This window comes from Schistocerca piceifrons, chromosome X (genome assembly GCF_021461385.2).
Source record: "Schistocerca piceifrons isolate TAMUIC-IGC-003096 chromosome X, iqSchPice1.1, whole genome shotgun sequence".
Lineage (NCBI taxonomy): Eukaryota > Metazoa > Arthropoda > Insecta > Orthoptera > Acrididae > Schistocerca > Schistocerca piceifrons.
This window is the reverse complement of record NC_060149.1, coordinates 78,107,468-78,125,391: the sequence shown is the minus strand read 5'-3', so window position 1 is coordinate 78,125,391 and position 17,924 is coordinate 78,107,468. Positions and strand designations below refer to the sequence as shown.

The following is a 17,924-nucleotide window of genomic DNA, read 5'->3' as shown; positions in this document are numbered from 1 at the left end:
TATTGTCATTATGGCTGTCACTATTTCATATCAACCATAATGGATTATTAAAAAAAAAAGTGGGAGAATGTGTAATACGTATTGCAGTACTGTAGTTAAAATACATATCACTTGTAAGAAGTGTCTTGCCTTCATAATTGAATGTTTCAACACTTCCAGACCAGCATTTGTTATATCTATCAAACTTATGCCATGGTAATACTGAGAACGATTATCCACTAAAACTAGCGGACTATCATATTGAGAGTTGCACATTTTTCTGCATGCGTTTACACAATGAAATGATTCTTAAGTGTGAGTTATACAGAATATAATTGCATCGGAAATAATAGAATGAAAATGTGCAAAGTATGTTTGCTTTGTGAATTTTTCTCTCTTCGAAGGTTAACACAAAATACAAAAGTGACTGAACTGAATTGTTTGAGAAGCTTCAGACACTTTTTTTTTTCAAATTTAAATATGTACATCCAATAATTTTGCAGATTCCACCTAGTTATTATCTCTTGCCTGTGCATAATATATATCATTGGCAGTGTACTTTTTGATGTGCACTATTACTTATTGAGGCAAACAGTGATGAAACCACTGGCATATATAACTTGTGTGAGCAGTAAAGTATAGAAATCCTATGATGATGTGATAGAACCAATCTTGAGCTACCTTAGTAATCACTCAGAAAATATATGCCTGGATCACTGACAGACTTGACGTACAGTTTAGCCCTTTCCATTTGTGATAGTGGACATAAGCATGTCATCCTTAATGATAACACATCTGGAGAAATGTGCAAATATCGAGTGGAATTGATATCTGTAGCACCTGAAGAGACACTTAATGTTATTAGTGACAAGATGCCAGTTTAAACTGTGACGTGCACTAGCAGAATACAGTATGTGAAAATAGTTCTCATCTGGACTCTGCAGTTCCTGGAAGGAGAGAACATGTATTCTGGTTCAAAATGTGTGAAGAAATTTTCCACAGACAAAATACATCACTTCTGGGAATCAGAGTTGAATTCACATCTTATATTCCTTTCAAGCTAGATGCCACATTGGCAAGATGCTGAACTAGCATTTGGGAGAGCATTGGTTCAAATCCCAGTCCAGCCATCCAGGTTTAGCTTTTCCATAATTTCCCTAAATTGCACAAGTCAGATGCCAGGATGGGTCCTTTCCCATGAGACACTCCCACTTACAGCAGCCCCAGGAGAGGAACCATGACAGAGGACAACCAGCTCACCAAATGAGATTGAGCTCTCTCACTTTGGGTATTAGGACACAGGTAAGCCATTCTTCTGGTAATGCTGATCATACAGAAATAAGCAGTAAGGGTTTCCTTGCAGCTGGAGTATGAGGATTCATGAGACATATCTTATACATTTGCAGTTCACCACTTCTGCCTAAGGATTAAGTGATGTTTGTTGAAAATAATGTTACATTCTGTTTTATTTAATAAATAAAAGATCACAGATTATTATGACAAATTGAGTAAAAGCTTTGGTTCCTCTGAACAGAAAGTCAGTGCTTTACACCACAATGACTTTAAATTTTCGTTTGTGTGATGGCAAAGGAGGATAACTGTACCAGTGAAATAAAGACCTGAAAATTTCCACAGCATATTGTATTACTTGCAGCAAGCTAAAGAAGTGTGTTCACATTATCAAATGACAGTGCATATAAAGTAATATAGAGGGTGACTAAAAATGTCAATTGTTGCTGTATTATGTCATTTGTTTTACATTTTTTTGAATTCTTGTTGATCCGTAGACTCAATACACACAACTATCAAAGCACTTTTCCACACTGTGTTTTGCAGTGCCAGTAATATCTCAGCAGACACCTTCTCCAGATTCTTCTTAATAGCTTCCATGACAGGACAGAGTTCCTGTCCCAATTCAGTTTCTAATCTTGTTGAGTCATGTTAAGTGACATTTACACCCTCACCAGAGGAGAGCGAGCCTGTGCCACCTGCCTCAACCCTTCTACTTAGAAAATTACTTAACTACAAAATGAAATAACAAGTTTATTGTTATCAGTCTCAATTTATTTCCACATTATGTTTTAGAAATTTAAAGCTGCATTGTGAGGTGGATTTATGTAGATTAGCACGTCTCATGTTACATCTTTGGAGTAACCTGTATTACTTTTGAATAGAAGAAAATAAAAAATAAAAATCTATTCCAATAAAAGGCTTACAGTTTTATGAAAGTTCTTGACTGAAAGTATGAAGATAAATTTGAATGTAAAAGTAAAAATACTTCCAGGGGGCACAACACCTTTTTCTGTCGTGTTCCATCACAGGAATGATCACACTTCATAAACATCAAAGGAAGTGAAGATGGCATATAGAACCTAATAAGTTCAAAGAACATATAACAGACAAAACTCTATTTTGGAACATATCAATGTACTGTGGAGATCTTAGATTTCATAGATGAACGGAAATATAAAATATAAAAATCTCGTGTTCACAAATTCTTTTATCTCATGTTTACATCAACTACTTCTTTCTACACATTAGAGAACTCAGGATGGCATATTAGAAACATGAAGTATAAAGAACATATGAAATAATTATTTTGCTAACAGTGGTAAAGCGGCAAACTAACTCACTAATTATTTGTGAATATGAAGGAGGTGGCAGGCATTTTTTAATCATTTACGATGGGCTCAGGTTGTTGATTTTTGGAGCATTTCAAGGGTGTCTAGTTTTTTGCCTTTAGGCTGGATATGTAAAATGCTGATACTTCCGTTATTAACGTGGTGTTTAGTTTCATGGAGGTGAATGGCTGCTGCTGATATGAAATATTTTTTGTTTTATTAATGCTCCCATGTCTTTCTTGAATTTGATCCTGTCTGTAGAAGGTGGTGGTGTCACCTACTTGGTATGCAAATGTGAAGTTCATATTTTCATGGAAGCTGTTGAACAATTGGTTTAACTCACTGATATCTTTTGTGACACAGATTAAAATGATGGCATCATTTACATATAAGTAGTAGTAAACAACGTTTTTGATGATATAGTGGTTGAAATTCAGAGTCTTGTTTCCTAAGTTTATGAAAATTATAGCTCACAATCCAGAGAGGTTTGATCCCATTGCCAGGCCATTTACAGCTTCTTGTTGAATTTGAAATAGTGAGAGTGTGTGTAGGTCCATCAGTTTAGTAATGTGTGTAGAAATGAGTTGTTGTTGGGTTGTTTTATTTATTTATTTATTGGCATTAATGATCTGTAGTGTTGGAGCTATTGGTACAAAGGGAATAATTTTTTTGTGTCAAACAAGGCAAGTGTTTCTCCATCTGGAATTTTTGCATTTTTGACATTTGTAAACTCAGTTGTTTTTCTAAGTTTTCTGTTATTATTCAATATGTACATTACATAAAAAATTTTGAAGAACTTTTTGTTGAATTTGAATGTTCTACTGTTGTATAGTTCTCTTTAGCTGTGGCAATTGGGATTCCATTTTTATGGATTTTTTGTTGTGACCTGAGGGAGGGTGCTTGAGGGCTCATTGCCACAGTGTTTCTTGCTTTTTGAATGGTGAGTAGGAAATTTATGTTATTTGAAATGTATGTAATCTCCTTTTGGATTCTGACTGTTGGAGTCTTAGGTATTTCTATTACATCATTGGGTTGGAAAAAGTTTAAAGTTTTCTCTATGTATGTTGATCTATTCATGATTACACGTGCATTACTTTTGTCAGCTTTTACAGTTATTGCATTATTTGTATTTATATTTTATACTACATATGAGGGCTGCTTCTCCTTTCTTGTGTGCATGAGGTGGTTTTATGACCTCCTCCTCCTTAATTTTGTGACATGTCGCTATTCTGTCATTTTGCTTGTCAAGGGCAATAGCTAAATTCTGTGTGACACTGGTGACGAGCTTATCTCGAGTCTTTGGTGCAATGGAACTTGAATATTGTGTTTTAATTCTTTGCTGGGCGGTACCTCTACTTCTGCAGTGATTATTATCTCAGTGTTGTTGAGGACAGGGGTGATGGATCTGTGTTTCTTTCAGCTGTTTTCATTCACTTTGGGATGTAACTATTGTTTGACAAGATTGTCTAGTTTTCCCTTATGTGTGGTTTTCATTTTTTGCACAATAGATTCTAGTTGATGAAACAACATTCCCTACAGTAACTCTGTGTTATAAAGCTATGTATTGATCATATTATCTAATAGGTACAAGCTTAAGTTCCAACACATCTGTCAAAATGAAACCTGTGCACTCTCTTGGCCATTGCTTACATATAGCATGTTATAGATGTAATCTTAATAACCTACCGCTCTGCCGTAAAACTGTGCGCTCTCTCTCTCTCTCTCTCTCTCTCTCTCTCTCTCTCTCTCTCTCTCTCTCTACAAAATATAAACTGATCCAAACATGACAGAAAGTAATCTGTGACCACTGGCATATTTACACTTATATTTATATTCGCTTATGGAACTGGCAACTGTAGATCTTCACAATCCTTAGACACTTGGTCATAAATAGTGTTTTGTTTGTTATGTGTTCTTTGTACTTATTAGATTCTACATGCCATCTTTGCTTCCACTACTGTTTACAAAGTGTGATGATTTACATTTTCCTTCAAACTTTCAGTCACAGATCACCATAAAACTATGAGCTGTGTACTAGAATAGTGTTTTGTTTTTGTCTTCTTCTGCTAGACAGTGCCAAAGTCATAACACAACACAAATATGTCATATTAATCCACATAAATTCACCTGACGATGAAGATTTAAATCTCTGAAACACATCATGGAAGTAAATAAACTGTAACTGGTGACAATAAACTTGATTCCATTACTTATGGAGAAACACGTCTGTGGTAAAGACAGCCAACCTTTCAGATTTGGTACAGCTTTGAAATATAGAAAGTTCTTGATCACACAGTTCTTTATTAAACATTCTTACACTTAATTTTTGCATAGTTTCTAACATGAAGGCAATTAAGGCCTTCATGAAAGTATGTTTTAATAGGAAATGTTTACCTTACAGTGTTTCACCAATTATGCAAAAATTAAGTGTAAAAGTATTGAATAAAGAATTGTGCCATCCAGACCTTTCTATATTTCACAGATGTGCCACTAGACATGATGTTTCATTCGATATCAGTAACAGTCATGGTAAAATCAAAACAAAAATTTTCAAATTTAAGGTTACCCAGCTATTATTCTCAAAAAATTCACTAAAAACCTTGATAAATATCATATCATTAAACTCCTCCATCTCAGATGTTTCAAATCCTTTTGAAAAAGTGTAAAGTTCCATTAAACAGACGATAATCACTTCCATGTCTTGGAATATAAAAGGAATCAAGTATTGCTAATCTAACAAATTAGTTGTTGCTTATTGTACCATCATATACTGGAAAAGTCAATATCTAGGACCATTAACAAAATATTGTGGTTGTTTGATTTAGGCAGCTAACCACTCATTGACATATTAGATTGCTGGTGTTTGATGGTGGTGGTAAGAAATGCAAGTGATGCCAGACTGAGATTCATTGGAAGAATCCTAAGGAAATGCAATCTGAAAACAAAGGAACTAGGTTACAGTACACTTGTTTGCCCACTGCTTGAATGCTGCTCACCGGTGTGGGGTCCGTACCAGATAGGGTTGATAGAAGAGATAGAGAAGATCCAACGGAGAGCAGCGCGCTTCGTTACAGGATCATTTAGTAATCGTGAAAGCATTACGGAGATGATAGATAAACTCCAGTGGAAGACTCTGCAAGAGAGGCGCTCAGTAACTCGGTATGGACTTTTGTTGAAGTTTCGAGAATATACCTTCACCAATGAGTCAAGCAGTATATTGCTCCCTCCTACGTATATCTCGCAAAGGGACCATGAGGATAAAATCAGAGAGATTAGAGCCCACACAGAGGCATACTGACAATCTTTCTTTCCACAAACAATATGAGACTGGAATAGAAGGGAGAACCGATAGAGGTACTCAAAGTATCCAATGGCACACACCCTCAGGTGGCTTGTGGAGTAAAGATGTAGATGAAATAAAAATATTGAAGCAGATAGGTCTGTCAGTGACTAGGGTTATAGCTGTCCCTGCCTTAAAGTCTTTCCATTTTACAGAGTGTATGGTAAGGTCCGTTCCACAAACTGTGCCACAGTAGGATGGCTTGTGTGCCTCTGTGATACAGATAACTGTACAGTAAGTGCAACCACTTCAGAGCAGTGTCTTTAGAGAGCCCTGACTGATGTATAGTTCCTGAAGAGGGGTGGCAATCTTTTAAGTAGTTGCTAGGGCACCAGTGTGGATGATTGACTGATCTGGCTGGCAACATGGTGTTGATACTGTGAGTGGCTGAAAGGGAGGCAAACGTCAACCATTATATTTTCAGTGAACATGCAGCTCTGCTGTTTTATTTAATAATGATGACATCCCCTTGGGTTAAATATTTCAGAGGTAAAATAATTTTCCACTTGTATCTCTGAGTGGGAGATTGCTCGTGAGGTTGTTGTAATCAGAAGGAACAAATGTGGCAATCTGTAGGTTGGAGCGTGGAATGTTAGATCCCTTAATTGAGTAGGTAGGTTAGAGAATTCGAAAAGAGAAATGGATCGATGGAGGTTACATATAGCGGGAATTACTAAAGTTTTATGGCAGGAGGAATAGAATTATTTTTTGGATGAGTGCAGGATTACCAACACAAAATCAAATAGGAGTAATGCAAGTGTACAAGACTAGTAGCTCGACAGTTGATGAAGAGATTGAAATGAAGTATAATCAGGTAAAAGGAAACAAAGTATGGTGAGACAAAAGAAATTACTCAGTTTTTTAACAGAGATGAAAATTTAATTTTAATGTGGGACTGGAATTCAATATAAAGAAGAGAAGGTAAAATAATAGGAAAATCTGCACTGGAGAAAGAATTGAGTGAAATTCCCTGGTAGAATTTTGTGCAGAGCAAAATATAATCACTGCAAATGCTTGGTTTAAGAATCGTGAACAAAAGTTGTATACATGAAAGAGACCTGAAGTAACCTGAAAGTTTCAGATAGATTGTACAATAATAAGACACATTTTAGACTGCAAAACATTTCCAGGAATAGCTGTGGATACTGACCATGACTTACTGGTTATGAACTGCAGATTGAAACTGAAGAAGTTCCAGGAAATAAAAGAGCTAGGATATGGGTCAGTTGAAAGATCCAGGTGTTGAGTACTTCAAATTGGGCATTAGGTAACACTTGACTGAAATGGAAAAAGTAGCAAAAAGGCAAGGACCAGTAGCAAACCTTGGATAAGACATGAGAAACTGGATCTAATTGAGATACGAGAAAATACAAAAATACAGGATATGAATTAAGCAAAAGGGATTACAACTGTTTATAATATTTGATTTTTTTTATTGAGCCAAGAAATCCCATTGTGTGATGTTGCACGTGGATATGAAACAAGAAATATAAAATGACAACCCAGGAATGGTTAGAGGAGACATGCAAAGCTGTAGAATCTTGCTTGACTTTGGGAAAGATAGATGCAGTCTATATGAAAATTGAAGTTATTTTTGAAGAAAAGAGAATGTCTCAGATGACAAACAAGTACTAAACAAATAAATGAAGGCTGAAAGGCGGAAGGATATATTGAAGGACTGTACAAAGGGAATAACGTGTAGTTAGTAGTTACTTAAAGTGGCAGAGGTTTGCACAGGGTAGAGTAAAATGGAGAGCTGAATCAAACCAGTCCTCAGATTGAGGACAGCATGGCAATTTTATTGCCTCTGCAGTGCTGGATGAGATAAGGATTTCAGCTTCTAGTATATTGTTATAGAGAATGAATACCATTTATTACTATTTTTATGTCCAACCAGATGCATTTATTGTTTTTCAGTAATTGTAATCAATTTTAAATCACAAGAAGCTTCGTCCTCAGTTACACAAAATAGCAATTGATGTTTCACATGTCTGGAAGTGTATCAGGTCATTGTATGGCTGGAGTTACAGTGGTGCCATTAAGTGCAGAATAATTCCACTCTGAGGACATCAACATACAAAGGGCAGACAATTTCAGATCACAGCAGCCTAGAATCAGAATTAAAATATTTGTTCAGAAGAATGCCTGTAAGCCACACCAAATGTGATATGCACGTACTTGTAAGTAAAGGTACAAACCTGTTCGGCTGATTGATAAAAAGTAGATCTGCAACACTCCTTCCATTCTGCAGAGCTATCTTTGGTGTGAAAGGTTATATTCTAGGAAAATATAGTATGAGACTAGTTTTCAGATCACCACAAAAAGCTAAATAAGTTCCTTGTTTGCAGTGCAAGATGATCTGGGTATGAAATGATGGAATACCTACTATTTTATGTGCAAATGCTACAAAAATTGTATAGTGCAAGCAGTGTACATCGTTCTTGGAATGGGTTACAAAAATAAAGAAATGTCTTAAAAAGACAATGGGAGCAGAACACAGCCATACAAAGCTTATAAAATCATTTTTGAAGATGTTGAGAGCCATGCGAGCCTTAGTCTTTTTGAGAGTATGTGTTAAAGGGAACAATACAATGTGCATGGGTACCGGCACTTTTAACAGAGAAACCGACTGTAATATTAGTAGAGTTTGGAGATGGAAAATAATGAAAATTTTTCCGTCAGAGGAGAATGGTAGTACTATGCTCAAGATGTCCAGTCTGATGGGATAGGAGGAGATACACAATATCTTGCATTTTCGTGGTCAAATCCTTTCTCGCTTGACTGTAGTAAGCCAGACAGTGACAGTGTAGTAGGCACATTCACTTTCTTCGAACCCTCAAGTAATAATATAATGTGCTTCAAATGTGAGAAAATTTTATATCAGAAATTCATGACAAAAAAATTTGAGGGGCAACTTGAGTGATTTGTGTGTGTCGCTCAAAGTGTAAATTGGGATTTGTGGTTTTTAAGAGTAAATAAAGCAGCTGCAAGTAAATGAACATAGACTACTGCTGTACAAAGGAGGATGAGTGTCCCATTATTACAGTGTTCATTTTGGACTATAATATTTTATATTTCCACCTATACAATAATTGAAAATCGCCTGTGAAAAATAAATAATGGAACAGCTGAAGACAACCGGTGTCTGTGAAATGGAGGCATCAAGCAGTGGATAGGCTTGTAAATGAGAAATTGAATGTGATGTCTCTAATTTGGAGCCGACATCATCCTATAACAGTTAAGCGAAAGAATTTCAGTTCCTCTTTCATTTTTTAAGATATTTCATTTCAATTAAAAGTATATAAAAGAAATGAGATGATTGCTGCATAACTGTTATTTAAAAATGTGCTCAGAAATTTATTTGTCTTACTCTTCAGTTATCTATTGATTTTTCCCAAAATCTTGAGATTATCCTCAGTTAAATGTTTTACTAATGTCTGCAATCAGTCAAATGAACAAAGTGAAACTTTATAACGTTGTAGGAATGTAAACAGAGGCAAATTATGATGATAAAGACTTTTTTTTCATTTTAGATATGGATAGATGAAAGTAATAGATCTTTGTTAATTGAACTATATCATATCTGTACTTTCAGGGAAATGATATCATTCATGTGTATAAAAACTTTTCCAAAATTAATTTTGATACAACATCAAAACTGTATGGAAGCTGTTATATCCAGCCATTAAAATATGTTTGGGGACGATGAGAACATGGAGAGGTATAACTCTTGCAATGTATTTTGTTAATATGTGTCATGATAGTCTTCATTTTTCTTCACAGAGAAATGTATGAAACAAGACTAAGGAGGGCAGAAACAAATTTGAGAAAACTTTCTGCAAGGCACCAACAGCTCTTACAAAGTTATAAACTGCATCTGCGCAGCGTCAGAGAATGTATTGAGAAAAATGCTGAGGTTCTTTCAGCATTTGTTCAAGATGCTTATGCACTGTTTGACAATGCGGAGGAGTTTGAAGTAAGTTATTTAGGTATTATTAAATCTGAACATCCAAATTACATTTTTCTAAGTATTAAAATTTTTCTGTAAGTGGTTTAGTAATTAGTGTGATCTTTCATGAGTTGTCTTTTCCATAGCAAGTAAAGAAAATCTGGTTTTTTAAAAATTGTCCCTAAGATCATGATATAACATGTAGCTAGTTAGTTCCTTGTTCCATAGATCAAATTCACAATAAATGTTATGTAGAATGTGTCAACATAGAAAATAAAAAGGGCAGTCAAATGAACACAAGACAGGTGGAACAAAAGTAAGTAAATTGTTTATTATTTCAGGGGTCATCACCAGAACTGTTAATTCATTTACCTCACTGTGAGACATGACTGTTAGTGCCTTCACAAAAAAAAGGGTGCGTTGTTGCCGACAGAACCGTGATTGTACCCATGTATGCACTTCTTCGCCCAAAGCAAATTGTCGGCATGAATATCTTTCTTCAGGGCTCCAAAAATATGAAAATTGTACTGGGGGGGGGGGGGGGGGGAGGGGGGCGATGGGGACTGCATGGAGGAGTAGTAAGGGCATTCCATGGCTATGAATGTCATTCTTCAGGGTTACAAAAATATGGAAATTGCGTGGGGAGAAGTCGGGACTGTTTGGAGCATTTGTAAGGGCTTCCCAGCAAAACTAATGCAGTGCATTTTCAATGTTATTGCAAGTACACTGCAGAAGTTTTGCTGGGAAACACTTACAAATCATCTGTACAGTCATGATCTCTCCCCCATGCAATACCGATATTTTTGGAGCACTGAAGAAAGACATTGTTTATCATCAGCTTGCTTCGGACTAAGAGGTGCACGCCTAGTTACAATCATGGTCCTGTTGGCAACTGCAAACAGTTTTCCATGAAGCCACTGACCATCATGTCTCACAGTGGGATAAATTTGTCAATAGGTTCGACAATTACTTTTGAAATAATAAACAATTTTATACTTCTTTTTCCACCTGTCTCTTCCTCATTTGACTGCCCCTTACATATATAAAATAATATTAATATGGATACATGCTGGCCATTTACAGTATTTCTTTTACTGACTAATCATTGCTATTCAAGAATTCCTATATAGCACTGAAGGAGATATTAAGGAGAAACATCTTTACTACATTTGAAAACACTTCTGTCATCTGTCAGACATTTTATTTCTGCGGGTAGATTGTCAAAGAGTTTCATATTTGCATATTTAACTCATTTCTGTGCTAAAGTTAGATTCATTAAAGAGTAATTGAAATAATTACTCCTTCTAGTGTTGTACTTATTAACATCTCTTTTACTCTCAGACTTAAATGGTTTGTTGATAACAAATTTCATAAGTGAATAAGTGTATTATGAGGCTATGGTTAATAATGCCAGCTGCTTAAAGACATGGCTGCAAGATGTACACATGTGAACTCCACACATAATGTAATTGCTTTCTTGTATTCATTATACACTTTTTGCATAAGCGAGGTGTTACCGCAGAATATTTTCCTGTATGATATCAGTGAGCTGAAATATGCAAAATACATTAACTTACTGAGTAATACATCCCAAAAGTTGGCAATTATTCGTGAGGTAAAAATAGCAACACACAAATGTTTTTGCAGGTATACTATTTGGTTTTTGCAATTTAAATTGTCATCAATATGCAAACTGAAGAACTTGCAACAATTTTCTACTCTGTTTATTACTTCTTATTGGTATACTATGTCAGTAGGAGGTGGGATACCAGTACAAAGCTGAATGAACTGATTTTTTCAAAATTTAAAACTAGCCCATTTGCACAAAAACATTCAGTTACTTTCACAAAAACATCAGTTACCATTTTCTCTTCTGGTGCTTCTTTGCTTGGCTTCACAACAATTCTTGTATTATTTGCAGACAGGACTAATTATGCCTCCTGACTGAAATGAAATGGCAGAGCATTAATATAAAGCAAGAGCAGTAATGGGTCAATAATAAAATCCTGTGGGATTCCCACTATAATTACACCCCATGCAGATGATGTGGCATCCCTCTTTGTTTTTCTTGAACATACTGTGGTAACTTTGTGCATTCTCTCTCTTAAATAAGAATTAAACCACGCGTTTGTTGAACTTGACTCAGTAGAAAGACCCTTTTGAAATCCGGATGGTGATTGATTAAGTATTCCATTACCACACGGGTGGATGACAGCCTTGGAGTATATTACCTTCCCAAAAATTTTAGAAAATGTTGTAAGTGACACTGGATGGTAGTTATTGAGATCTGTGGAGTCACCCTTTTTTAGAGAATCTCAACAATGGCATATTTCACTTTTTGTGGAAAATACCCTGAGTTAATGATTCTTTATGTGACTGAGGACATTACAAATTATAGGACCATAACTTTTTAGTGTCTTTTTCGTGATATTATCAATTGCATATGAACTTCTACATTTTAGAGTCATGATTTGAGATTAATTTTTAATTCACTAAATGTCCTCTGTATTGTCTCTTCAGTGAAATGTTTTGCTTTCTCTTCTAAACTATTTGCATCAATTTTTTCACCTATTTGTAGAAAGTAATTGTGAAAAATGTCTACTAAAGGCAAACTTTTACTATGCTCCCATTCTCTTTAACAGAAATATCATCATCATCTATCACTTCTTTCTCTGCTTCTCCTTTAACAATACTCCACATAGATTTTATTCTGTTATTTGATCTCTCAATTTCAGACAAGGTGTGCATACTCTATGGTTTTTATACAACTTTTCATCATATGTTGCAGCACTGTCTATAATAAGAAAGTATTTCTTGATCATTACTATTTCTGACCATTTCATACAAGTCCTTTTTCCATTGTCAGAAAACTCTGATACATGTATTGATCTGAGGTTTCTTTAATGATTTGCCATTATTACATTTAATTATCTTCTTTAGGAAAAGTGCTTTCAAAAATGTATACATCCTCATTAAGAAATATCTTAAATTTATAGTTAGCATTATGCTCATTGGAAACTTTACAGGAATCAACATTTTTTAAGCTTTCTTTAAAATCTTCAGTAGTTTTGCCATTAACCAGCCTTACTGTTTCCTTAGACTCTTAGAACTGTACATGGAGCTGCTAACTTATAAAATGTGTCTAACAGTGCATCATGCTCTGAATCTATTTACTGCCTAATGGGCGTGAGTCTCTGACTTCTGTTTGTTGAATCTGTACATTAGGTAGAAGGGTACTGGGCAAATTATAAGTGGCTTAGAGCACCTATAGATCATTTTTCCTGTCAGATTCTTTTAAGAAATTTATATTATAATCAACACAGATTAATAATTTCTTCCTCCTGTCTGTCAGAGAGCACGATAATTCATCAAAATTTTTCATGAAAATTTTCCATTACCCACTGAACCTACATACTGTAAAACTCACGTATATTACATTCCGATTAATAATTCACAAGCACATGCTTCTATATCCAGATCTATGCAGAATTTACTTATTTCTGCATTTTTGTACCTATTTCTCTTTGTATGAATGTAACAAATCCTTCTCTATCTACGTTGGATCTACATGAATATGTAGCTAACTTATAACTACTACACTAAGATGTATAATATGGGTTTATACCAAGTTAATGAAAGAACAGTTTGTGATTTATGAAATAATAGATAAATCCTGCAGTTTTAGCAGCCATGAGATAAAATTTTATGAAGTACATGTATGAACTATATTAGTCTATGCTAAGAGAGAATAACTATGATTTTTTCACTAGAATCAGAGCAGTTTTAGTTGATATGTGGTTGCCAGGTACACGGACCAATTAATTATCATTGACATTAGATATGTACTCAAGTGAGTATAAACACATTATATCCGGGCTTACGGCTATGAAAGTATGACACTGCAATGAAGTAAATCAGGAATACATGTAACAATAGTGTTAGAAAGTACCAGAAAGTTGCAGTTAGGCATCAGTGTTCCAATAGTAAATTTATAAAGAAGCTAGAAGCCTTGTATGTAATTCCTTAGTTTTATTTCCCATGGAAAATTATATGTCATTTCATGTTTTATTTTTCTCATGGCTCAAATCAATAGAGTCACTTACACAATTAATTTGAGATATACCAATACAATTCTCTCATATCAGTAAAATACAATACATGTAACAAACAGATTATCTGATTGCAGTGATAGATTTTGCCGTACAAAGAGGTTTAGATTAGAGATTAGATTTACTTTCTTTCCAATTGATCCATAGCGAGGAGGTCCTCCAGGATGTAGAACATGTCAGAAAAACAACAATACATGACAAATATTTACAACCAAAACAAATAAGCTAATGTACCATTCCACAGGTCAAAGTGGAATGATCGTCATTTTTTTTAATGAATACTATGAAAGAGTCATTTTACAAATACTAATGCACTGAATTTAAAATAAAAAAGTTTATATATATATATATATATATATATATATATATATATATATATATATATATATGTATATATATATATATATATATATTTTCCAGTCCCAGGAGCAGAAAGACTTACCTTAGGGGGAAAAAAGGACAGGTATACACTCGCACACACACACACACACACACTTATCCATCCGCACATACACATATATATATATATATATCCTTTTGCCTTTACAAATGTCTGCTTGTGTGTGTATGTGCGGATGGATAAGTGTGTGTGTGCGAGTGTATACCTGTCCTTTTTTCCCCCTAAGGTAAGTCTTTCTGCTCCTGGGACTGGAATGACTCCTTACCCTCTCTCTTAAAACCCACATCCTTTCGTCTTTCCCTCTCCTTCCCTCTTTCCTGATGAAGCTACCGTTGGTTGTGAAGGCTTGAATTTTGTGTGTATGTTTGTGTTTGTTTGTGTGTCTATCAACCTGCCAGCACTTTCGTTTGGTAAGTCACATCATCTTTGTTTTTAGATATATTTTTCTCACGTGGAATAAATAGATAAATAAATAAATAAATAAATAAATAATTTATCAAGCCAAGCTAAAGTTTTCCGGGCACAAGAAGGTGCAGTAAGTGTTATATGTGGTGTGAACTCACATATAACACTTACTGCACGTTCTTGTGCCCGGAAAACATTAGCTTGGCTTGATGAATTACCCCAAAAAATGATCCGATATGACATTATGGGATGAAAGTAAGCATAGTATGCCAGCTTTTTCATTTTTATATCCTCTATGTCTGACACAATTCACATTGCAAATAGAGATTTGTTAAGACGTTTCAGCAGTTCTGTGGTGTGCTCCTCCCAGTTGAATTTATTATCAAGCTGTAATCCCAAGAATTTAACACTGTCCACTTTTTCTATCTGCTTGTCATCGTATGTTAGGTATATACTCGTGGGACACCCCTTACAAGTTCTGAACTGCATGTAGTGTGTTTTTTCAAAGTTTAGTGACAAAGAATTGGCTAGGAACCAGTGATTAATGTCCACAAATATTTTATTAGCTGATCTTTCTAAGACTACACTTGATTTGCTATTTATTGCAATGTTTGTATCATCAGCAAACAAAACAAACTTGGCATCTGGTAATGTTACTGATGAAAGGTCATTGATATACACGAGAAAAAGTAAGGGCCCCAAAATGGAACCTTGTGGGATCCCACATGTAATTAGTTCCCAGTTGGATGTTGCCTGATAGATTGATACATGTCTCTTTCCTAATAACACCCTTTGTTTCCTGCGAGAGATATAGGATTTGAACCATTTTGCAGTGTTTCCTGTTACACTATAATATTCTAATTTACTTAAAAGGATATTGTGATTTACACAGTCAAATGCCTTTGACAGATCACAAAATATACCAGTTGTCTGCAATTTTTTGTCTAATGAATTAAGCACATTTTCACTGTAAGTGTAGATAGCCTTCTCAATATCAGAACCCTTTAGAAATCCAAACTGTGACTTTGACAGTATGTTATTTGAGATAAGATGGTTATAAAGCCGATTGTACATTACTTTATCTAAAATTTTTGAGAATGCTGGCAACTGTGAAATTGGACGGAAATTTGATGCTATTTCTTTACCTACTTTCTTAAACAGTGGTTTAACTTAAACATATTTCAACCATTCAGGAAATATTCCACTGATAAACGACTGGTTACATAGATAGCTTAATATGTTACTTAGCTCAGATCACATTCTTTAATTAACTTTGTTGATATTTCATCATACCCACTAGATGTTTTTGATTTTAAAGATTTTGTGATGGACATTATTTCTGCTGGGGTAGTGAAGGTCAAATTCATATTATGGAAGTTACTTGAAATGTCTGGTCTGAGGTATTCCATAGCAGCATCTACCGAATCTTACAACCCCATATTTTCAGTAACAGTTATAAAATGTTTGTTAAAAAGTTCTGCAACACTATACACATCTGTCACCAATGTATCATTTACTCTTAATCCTATTTGTTCCTCTTCATGTCTGGTTACTGACAACATACCAGTTTTACTAAGAAGCATACCATGTAAAAGATGTCAACTGTATGATTAGAAAATTATGATTTGAAAATTAGAATTTTCTTTTCAGAAGCATGTCAATAGAATAGGTATATAATTAACAATAGTCCTGCTTTCTTTCCTTTTGTGATTTTATCCATAACAGAATATTTCACAATACATTTGACAGCATTATAAGAATTACAATTGAAAGTTTGTAGTGTACAACTAATGTCTTGTGCTGTTAAGTGTCTTAGTATTGTCACAGTGTTATGACCTGAAATGTTGCATGAAGTTGACTGTAATTTTAATAAACTGTTGCAAACTCTGTAATCTGTTAAATAATTTCCTTTTACCTTTGGAACAAAAACAGCTGAGTTACATAAGTTTTATGATTGTTTGAACTCTCTGTGTTAAATTAAATCAGTAGTGTCCTGTTGTTATACCTCAGGAAAAGATGTTTTCCTGCTGTTGTGGCACTAGGCATGTTGCTGTCTTGCACCATAGCCATTTCAACTAGACCTATTCTCAACAGTTCTGGTAGAAAAACTTGGATCTGGAAAAAAAAAGTTTTATCTCTTTTGGTTCTCAGTGGGGGTGCACTTCCTCAAATTAAGCTAAAATTGTATAAACATTTTAACTGACATGACTGTGGGTTGTTGGTAGAACATCATAAATAATTACAGAAGGAAATCCATTGTTTGCCAAGATTTTACAAAATTTTATTTTATTTCATGCAATCTGGGTTTTGGTTACAAGCCCATTTTTAGTGTTACCATTTGAAACATGTTATTTATGTCTCCTTGTTTACTATGAAACAGTGAGTTTACAACCACCAAAGAAATTAATGGACGATTAAAAATAAGATCATACAATGTACAATAAAAAATTAGAATTAAATATATAATGTGTTGAATATTGTTACTCACAACATATTGACACAGGGTACTTCTTACTACACAACAGAGGTCATAGAGGTTTCAGTAACTTTCATATAATTTAAGGATGAAGTTTTCACTACAAATTATATAGCTGTACTATGCAGAGTGTGTGGGGGAGGTGGAAGGACTAACCTGGTTTGCCTTTGGCTACTGTAACACTGAGAAAGAAAAATGTATTCGTCATTCAGTGGCCATCCTGGATGCCGTATTTGATTTTTTTTCTTTGTGTCTAATATTTCAAGTCCTGGAAGAATTTGATTTCTTGGTACTCAGTGGATTATTTTGACGTGAATGGAATATTTGTGGTTGGTGTCTGCACAATGCCTTGCAAAGGTGCAGTCTGTTTTGCTTGTGGAATATGAGCTACACTCTTGACAAGTAGTTTTTTCTCTTCAGTTTTGTTCAATATGCAACAAATTACCAATGAGTGCCAGCACACATTTTTACTTGGCCAAAATTTGAGAAGTTATTTACTACATTCACATTGGCGCCAAAATCCAGTTTTCTGCAAACAAGTTTTCAATACCACTTCTAGGTTGGTTTGGTACATTGAGGAATAAACTGTTATTGAACAAATTGGGAAGGTATCTTAATGGAGTTTACTTAAACAAGACAATAATG

General features: G+C 34.7%; 1 protein-coding gene across 2 annotated transcripts in view; it reads left to right on the top strand.

Moving 5' to 3' along the window:
- Nucleotides 1-17,924, top strand: part of LOC124723097 (carnosine N-methyltransferase) — a 202,804-nt gene that overhangs the window by 7,979 nt on the left and 176,901 nt on the right. For both annotated transcript variants that reach the window (XM_047248275.1, XM_047248274.1), the window contains exon 3: nucleotides 9,724-9,916. In XM_047248275.1, the coding sequence (XP_047104231.1) occupies nucleotides 9,724-9,916 (193 nt within the window). The remainder of the gene's footprint in view (nucleotides 1-9,723; nucleotides 9,917-17,924) is intronic.